At 48.8% G+C, this 8,818-nt stretch overlaps 1 protein-coding gene across 1 annotated transcript; it reads left to right on the plus strand.

Moving 5' to 3' along the window:
* Positions 1 to 7,287: 7,287 nt before the first annotated feature.
* LOC309452636 (olfactory receptor 14I1-like) lies at positions 7,288 to 8,566 on the plus strand (the record flags this gene model as incomplete). Its single annotated transcript, XM_082077281.1, has 2 exons — positions 7,288 to 7,581; positions 7,942 to 8,566. 2 exons carry the CDS (start codon positions 7,288 to 7,290, stop codon positions 8,248 to 8,250), a joined length of 603 nt encoding a protein of 200 aa, XP_081933407.1. The 3' UTR covers positions 8,251 to 8,566.
* Positions 8,567 to 8,818: the final 252 nt, after the last annotated feature.

Raw genomic sequence — 8,818 nt, forward strand, 5'->3', positions numbered from 1 at the left:
GCTAGGTTTACCAAAACATGTGTCTGGTTCTCCAGGAAAATGCAGTTAATATGAAGGCTTCAGCTGACAGGCTGCTTTTCCTTGGAAGGGGATCCAACCTCTGCTGCTCTGGAGAAGGAAACCAGCAGTGTCCATGCCACCTGGGGACACAAAGGGTGACTTTTCAAGCCTGTCTTTTGTCTGAGCCATGTTAGATATATACTTGTGGATTGGGTGTTATGATTTATATAGCAAATAGTCATTTATTGCCATTGCCCAAAATGGCTACCACAAATGCAGATCTCTTTGCTGCCAATATTTATACCTGGGCAATTTAATGCTTTTTCTGTTGTTGTAGATACTGATATTCTTGGGGAAATCACAAAAACACTTGAAGGACAATGGAAGGATTACCATCTTCTTGGCCCTCCAGTGCACTGGCTCCTCTTTGCCAATGCCTCACTGTCACTGCCCAGGGTCTAGATCTGGTGAAGTATTCTGGATATAGTGTAAAAGGTGCTGAGCAGAGGGGGAGAATCACTTCTTCTGGCTGTGCTCCTGCTCTTATGGCCCAGGAGGCTGCTGGCCACCTTTGCTGCTGGTTCATGCTTTCCCTAGTGGAACTCAGGGACTACCAGAGCCACTTCCACAGGGCTGCTGCCCAGCCACGCAGCCCCTGGCCTCTGCCACTGCAGCCTGGAATTCCCCTGACCAGTTTTTGAGTCTTTTTAGATGTATGCAAGATTTGCTTTCTCCAGTCATGATGACCTTCCAAGATGCATCAGAGAAGCCCTGCTATGACATCAGCCTGGTCTCTCAACATCCCTGGATTCCTCCCATCTGGTCCAATGAACTATTAAGGGTTGAGCTTTCCTCAATAACCTCTGACTTGATCTCCATCCACTTCTGCATTTGTCTGGGATTCTGCCTTGTAGGCACATGGAACTGGGAGAACTTCATGCAAAGGCAAAAGCCGAGAGTACCTCACACCTTAGCAAATTCAGCAGTGGTCACACATTATCTTCATTTCTCCTTTAACTGTTCCTGAAGTAGTAACAGCTCATCATTGTGCCCATGAACTCCCTTGCAAGTGTCAACTCTACAACAGCTCTGGCTTCCCTAAAACCAACCACACTTCTGAATTCCTTCTTTGTTTCAAGTCCCTGCATCTACCTCCTGTATGCTTCCTTTTTTCTATGGAGTTTCTTCATGAGTTTCCTGTTTTGCATAGCTGCTCTCCCGAGATGTCTGCTTGTTCTCGTGAATGTTGCTGTGGACAGTCTCATACTTAAAAGACACTGACCTTGAAGACCAGCAGCTCTGCTGCTCTTCCCATTAGCATGGGATCCCCACGAAGAGTCCCAATAATGGGCCAAAGGTTGCATCTGCAGTTGTGGTGGCTTGACCATGGATGATCTCCAGGTGCCCACCAAAGCTGTTCTATCACTCCCCCTTCTCAGCTGGTCAGGGGAGAGAAAATAAATCAAAAGGCTTGTGGGTTGAGATAAGGACAGCGAGATCACTCACCAATCACCATCACAGGCAAAAGAGACTCGACTCAAGGAAATTAATTTAGTTTATTGCCAGTGAAATCAGAATAGGGTAATGAGAATCAAACCCAAATCTTAAAACATCTTCCCTCTACCTCTTACTTCTTCCAGAGCTTAACTTTACTCCCAATTTTCTCTGCCTCCTCCCCTCCAGTGGTGCAGGGGGAAAGGGAATGGTGTTGAAATCAGTTCATTACCATTGCTTCTGATGCTCCTTCCTCCTCAGGGAGAGGACTCCTTGCACTCTTCCCCTACTCCATCATGGGGTCCCACCCATGGGAGACGGTCCTCCACAATCTTCTCCAACAGGAGTCTTTCCCATGGGCTGCAACTCTTAATGAACTGCTCCAGCATGGGTGCCCCACAGCGTTGCAAGTCCTGCCAGCAATCCTGCTCCAGTGTGGGCTTTTCTCCTCCAATCCCTAACATTCTGTGATTCACAGCTCCTTCTGGAAGCCTGCTCCAGTGTGGGCTTCCCACAAAGTCACAGCCTCCTTTGGTGAAGTGGGGTTCCACCTGCTCCACCTGCTCCGATGTGGCATCTTCCATGGGCTGCAGGTAGATCTCTGCTCCACCATGGATCTCAATGGGCTGCAGGAGACAGCCAGCCTTACCATGGTCTGCACCACGGGCTGCAGGAGAATCTCTGCTCCAGCGCCTGGGGCATCTTATCCTCTTCCTCCTTCACTGACCTTGGTGTCTGCAGAATTGTTGCTTTGACATATTCTCACTTCTCTCAGTGGCTGCTGTTCCACAGCAGGTTTTGGGTTTTTTTCCCCTTCTTAAATAGGTTATCACAGAAGCACTTCCACCATTGTTGCTGATGGGCTTAGCCTTGGCCAGCAGTGGATCTATCTTGGAGATGATTTGCTATAGTTCTGTCAGACACAGGGTCATCTTCTAACAGCTTCTCACAGAAGCCACCCTTGTAGCCCCCCCCTACTGAAACTTTGCCATGCAAACTCAACACAGCAGTCTGCTGATCTCCTTCCCCCTGGGAGGTCAGACCCTCCTCTTTCACGGTCACAACACCCGAGACTGATGCTGCTTTTCACATCCATGACCAGCTCTTCCTTCTTCGTGAGTAACAGACTTTTCTTCAGAGCAGACTCATGCTGGACTGAAGGGCAGAAGAAATGAGGTGCCCACAAAGAGAGCAAACCCTGATCTCCCCAAGGCCAGAGAGAAACAGATCTGGGCTGCACAGTCTGAGCCAGAGAGGGGTTTGCTGTCTGTTGTGTCTCGGCAGCCCTGAGGGTCTGTGGTGAAGGTGAAACTGATCTTGGGAAGGAACAGATGATTTTGAAAATGTCCTTGGGGCCTCTACAGGCACAGTGGGGCCTGATCCAAGATTGTATGATTGAGGGGATGGTTAAATGATGTGGGGGATAGGAACCAGTAGGCTTTAAGAGAGAATGTATGTGAGTGGTCACTCTGGTGTGAAGTGTTTTGCATTCATGCCCTGCCCAGCATCTACTGGATAGAGGTGGGACACACCTTACACCCCTGCAGTGGTGTGTCTCAGTCACTGGCCCAAAGGCACCGAATCTGTCTGGGATGCCCTGAGTGTTGCCTGTCACACAACTGGTCTGAATGGGGACAGAGTTTCTCTGCAGGACCTGTATTGTCAGCTACATGCAGTTGTGCTGGAGAGCCCTGGCACCTCCATAGCACTACAGGCCTGTATTTGGACATCAAATTGAGATCCAGGAACCCTGAATCTGGTTTGGCAGTGGAAGGAGGTAGGTGAGACAACTGCCATCATAATCAAAGGAGATGTAGAAAACACAGCTGGTGGTGAAGAGAATGAGAGAGGCTGAGCTCTCCTTATGGTACAAGACTCCATTTGCTCAGCTAAATACCTCTTCAGTCTGCTCTGAAAATAATTAATGGAAATAAGCTATTACACTGAAAGTGGGCATCTGCTGTCATTTCACCTGGCCAATGGACTTCCCCACCAGCCTCCAAGAAGATGCACCCAGATGCTGCCCTGTCTCTCAGCATTGCTCCACTAGACACTGCAGCCAGCTCCAGGTATCTTGGACCACCTCTGGAATTCACGTATCACCAGGTGTTTGTTTCTGAACAACTCACTGCTGCCCTCCATCTAACTTGGAGCTCCTACAAGGGTATTTTGGACACACCCAGATTGAAGGAAGAGGATTCCCACCTCCTGTGGGTTTGTAGCAGGTGTTAGGAAATAGGCTGCCTTAGCTTTCTAAGTTATTTGGTATACAGCTTATTACAGAACTTATTTAGAAATTGCTTCTATAGAACTTGTTGAGCATAACTTGCTTAGCATAAGTAACTAATTTGACTTAGGCCACAAGCTGTGAACTTGCAAACTGCCTAGAAGGCCGTCAGAGTTCGTTCAAGCTAGAAGATAAAGGAGCTTTTGATCGTCAGCAGGAACTGCATCCCTAGAGATGGGTAAAGGAATGGAAGGGCGCATCTAAAGGAGACAAAAACTGAAGAATGTTTTGGTTATTTCCAAGGACATATTTTACTTTCCAGCTGCAGGTGCAAAATAGCAACTGAAGGACAGAATTTAGGTTGATTTTTAGTCTGGTCAGTGAAAAAACAAACAGCTACCCTCAGAGATAAGAAATGACCTGCCTGGCAATAATGAAGAGATCCAATTGATACCTAAAATCAGCAATTAGTAATAAAATAAATCTATACGAATAAGGCACTTGCTAAATTAATAAGGGTCACTGATGTTAGGTGTTAGGCACTTGTTAGTAATTAAGTCACAAGAATGGTATTTGTTAAGATAAGCAGGAGAAGGGTAGGAGACAATGCACTCGCACTCAGAAGATAAGGTGGTGACACCAGCACAAGCAGGTTACAAGCCAAATAACAAAGGATTGTATTGCATATGTGAAGGATTTATTGGAAATATAATGAATATGTATGATCTGGATGGATATCACCTGTGCCTGGGGTTAGCGGGGCACCAATAAAGGATGCTTGCTTTTAAAACCACAAATTTTGGTTTTAGAAGTTTATTTAATTCATGGATTTATGGTATCACAATGAAGAACAGGGAGACCTCAGACTCTAATTCTACAATTAGCCCAAATTGCTGTGTGAGGAGTAGGAATCTTGGATTGCAAGGGTATAACCGCTCAGGGTTTTCTTTGTTTGGGGTCCCTCTTCTGGAGGTCCCATATTGAGCTGCTCTCTACATTGTACCTTATTTAAGAAGAATTTCTGGAATTCATGTCTGAGTCTCTGCTTCAGGAAACCTAGGGAGAAAAACTTTCCTTAACATAAGCATGGGAGGGAACTTAGTCCCCTTCTAGCCCCAGGAGTATAAATCCAGGATGAGATGCTGCAATTTACTAAGCTGGATCCCTTCCCTTAGCTGCAGTAAAGGAGGTCCCTCCCTGACCCTCTCAGGGTGTCCTGACTAATGGTGAGACAGTGAAAAGATGATTTCTGGACGTCAGTATAATTTGGATGGGAGAAATGACACAACTGGAAATAAGTGTGGTTCCCCAGGTGAGGGAGGGAGCATCAGTGATTCCTTCAGCTTGTTTCACGGCAGGATCCCCTGGAGCCCCAGGGACACCTGGAGGGAGCCCAGAGGGGACAGAGAAAGGGACATCATGGGCTGCTCCTGTGCTGCTGAGCTGGGCTGGGCTCCTGGGACACAGGGAGCTCATGGCAGCGGCAGCGCTGCAGAGAGACAGCTCTGCCCAGGAGCAGCTCCTCTGCAAAGCGCAGCAGGGCTGAGGGCTCTGCCTGCAGCACCGAGGGCAGAGCAGCGGGAAAACAAGAATTAAAAGGTGGTCTGGATTTGGAAGATACTGAGAGCTCACTGGAAGCAAAATCTGCACAGCTCTTGACATGGTAAGTCCGTGGCTGCAGAGCTCTGCAGATGGGGTTGCCAGAGTGGTCACATAAAGCTGGTACATTCCATGGCTGATAGGATATGGCAGGACAGTTCTCACAGTTTCTGCAGTGTGGAGAAGAACATGCTTGAGAGCAGGGTGTTTCTGAGGGGGCTTTTCAAAAGGAAGGTTAAAGTAGGGGCTACTTGAAGGGGGAAGGCACTTTCTGGAGTCTGTGCTTCCAGTTTGCTGCCGTGACAAGTTGGCAGGTTGTATGGTGATGCAGTTGTCAGGTTTGTACAGGGGACTGTGACTCCTGGAACATTGCACTGGGAGAGCTGTAGCTCAGCGAAGAAGCTATCAAGTCCTTTCACTCACCTCAGCATACAAACATCATTTTTGTGGTGTCCTTGGGCTTATCTGAGATGTTCTATAGGACTTCCAAACACTGACATGCCCTTGTGCAGTGTCCTGTTCCCAAGATTTTTCTGCAGGGCAGAGCCGAGCACACACCAGGTAGGATGGGGTCTGTGAGCCCTGACAGAAAGGAGTCCTGGGGACAAAGAAGCAGCTCTTGGCAGGGACAGCTTCCGCAGCAGAGACATGGGCAGGGAAGAACAGGGAGCTGCTACCAGAAATGCCCTTGGAGGGGGTTTTGGGCAGCTCCCTGACATCCCTGCAGTTCAAATGCCTTCCCTGGAGCAACTCCTGGTCACCTTTCCCACCCAGAAGAGCCTCTGCCATCAAGACCACAGGGTCCATGTCATGAGTCACCAGCAGCCAAACCCTCAGCAAAGGAGGAGACTGTCCTGCATGTCCGTCTGTCCCCCTCTGCCCTTGCCTCCCTTGGCAGAAGCAACGTGATATTTCTCTTTTTTTCTCCACCTGCCCACACTGCTGCTGTTGTTCAGAGGCTCTGTGGGGATGGGGCTTCCAGCTGAATCTCAGAAACTCACCTTGTGGGTCCTCCCATGCGGATGTGTCCATGGGAGGAAAGTGACCGGGCCACCTCCTTTCCTGTGGGGCTCTGGACCCCACAGGGTTCATGGGTGGGGAAAAAGCTGATTCTCACTCCAGGCACCCCATGTGCAGGACATCCAAAGGGACACAGCTCTCCATTGTAGTTGTTGCAACACCAAGGAACACAGTGCAGAAGCTGTGGAGACACTAAGGCCACAGAAATATCACTGTATGGCTGCATTTGGGAAACTGGAATGAGGTCTCAGTGTCCTTGGATGGAAAGGGAATCTGGACACAGGGTGAGGACATTGGAGATCTGCACTTGGAAACTGGGCTCCTCTGCTCTCAGCAGGGTGCAGTTTCTTCTAAGAGGAACATCCAGGGGTGACTGTCCTCTGTCCTCTAGCTCAAAGAGCTGCCAGAACAGGGCAGCTGAGACCAGGACTGATGGACAGACCAGACCTTCTCACTCTGCACTAAGGGACAGTCCCATTTCCTTGCAAGTCCCACAAGGTTTCTCTATGAGAACAGCAGAAATGCCAAAGGTTTCTGCCTTAAAAGCATTACTCATGGGTGGTGGGGAAATGAGAACAGAAGACACAATAAAAAAATCTTCACAGCTCTGGTCTGCAGTCAGGTGAAGTGGGAGTGACAATGCTGAAAACCACTTTGACATCAAAAGTGATTTAATCTGAGATCAGCCCATGTTCCTAGGTGCCTTTTGTTGTAGGGCAGGACTGAGTCTTGCAGAGCCCACAGCAGAGCACCTGCTCCCTGGGGCACCCTCAGCCAGCATCCATCAAAGTTCATGACAAGGACCTGCCAAAAGCCTTCCTGAAACTGGAGAGTGAGTTGGGGAACAGGAGGTCTGTGAGAAATAGCACAGGTTTTGCTCAGACAAATTGTACCCTGATCTGTCACTCTCTTTTCCTCTGTGAACAGGTCCCCATGCCCAGGGGCAGATGTCCAACAGCAGCTCCATCACCCAGTTCCTCCTCCTGGCATTCTCAGACACACGGGAGCTGCAGCTCTTGCACTTCTGGCTCTTCCTGGGCATCTACCTGGCTGCCCTCCTGGGGAACGGCCTCATCATCACCACCATAACCTGTGACCAGCACCTCCACACCCCCATGTACTTCTTCCTCCTCAACCTCTCCCTCATCGACCTGGGCTGCATCTCCACCACTGTTCCCAAATCCATGGTCAATTCTTTGTGGGAAACCAGGGCCATTTCATATACAGGATGTGCTGCCCAGGTCTTTCTCTTTGTCTTTTTCATTTCAGCAGAGTTTTATCTTCTCATGATCATGTCCTACGACCGCTACGTTGCCATCTGCAAACCCCTGCACTACAGGACCCTCTTGGGCAGCAGAGCTTGTGTCCACATGGCAGCAGCTGCCTGGACCAGTGGGTTTCTCCATGCTCTGCTGCACATGGCCAGTACATTTTCACTATCGCTCTGCTATGGCAATGTTGTGGACCAGTTCTTCTGTGAAAGCCTCCAGATCCTCAAGCTCTCCTGCTCACATTCCTACCTCAGTGAGTTTGGGGTTATTGTGATTAGTCTCTTAGCAGTATTTGTGTGTTTTGTTCTCATCATACTGTCCTATGTACAGATCTTCAGGACCGTGCTGAGGATCCCCTCTGAGCAGGGTCGGCACAAAGCCTTTTCCACCTGCCTCCCTCACCTGGCTGTGGTCTCCCTGTTTGTCACCACTGCCATGTTTGCCTACCTGAAACCCCCCTCCATCTCCTCCCCATCCCTGGACCTGGTGGTGTCATTTCTGTACTCGGTGGTGCCTCCAGCCATGAACCCCCTCATCTACAGCATGAGGAACCAGGAGCTCAAGGATGCCCTGAGGAAACTTGTAGATAGATGCTTTTCAAAAGCAATAAACTGTCCATCTTCCGCACATCACTCATGATATAACTCATGACAGGCCCAGCTTCTTTTTTGTATATTTCGTATCTCTTGATTTTTTTTTTTTTCCCGTTTTTTTTGTGGTCACTGAAGGGAGGTTTGTTTGATTTGGGGTTTTTTTAGCTGTGATAATATTACCCACAAAGAAATGTCATTTTTCATCCCACTTCTAATTCCCCATTGACCTTTATAGTTTGAATTATAATAGACTGTGTAAACAACAGTCTGTGCTCTCTGTGTACTTAAACAAAATAAAGGACCCTGCACGGAATTGTTTCTCAGGCATCTTTCCTCTGAGACCTTTGTGAAGCTGAGTTCAAAGTGCCTGTGTGCAGAGGTGAAGGGAAAAAGATCCCAGCACAGTAGCTCTGCCGGGGAGCACCAGCCTTGTTCTTCCCTAAGTTCTCTCCTTCTACTTCCCCACTGACCTTCTCAGCCCTTGTGTGGGTACAAGTCACCTCTGAGCTCCCTCCATGGCCAACTCAGAGCTTGTGTGGGAAGTGGTCACAGTGACACTGACCAACATCAGCTGGGTCTGTCTCTCAACCTGACCACTATGTCCCTGCAGAGTC

Source organism: Streptopelia decaocto, assembly GCF_964273445.1.
Source record: "Streptopelia decaocto genome assembly, contig: HAP1_SCAFFOLD_50, whole genome shotgun sequence".
In the NCBI taxonomy this organism is placed as follows: Eukaryota; Metazoa; Chordata; class Aves; order Columbiformes; family Columbidae; genus Streptopelia; species Streptopelia decaocto.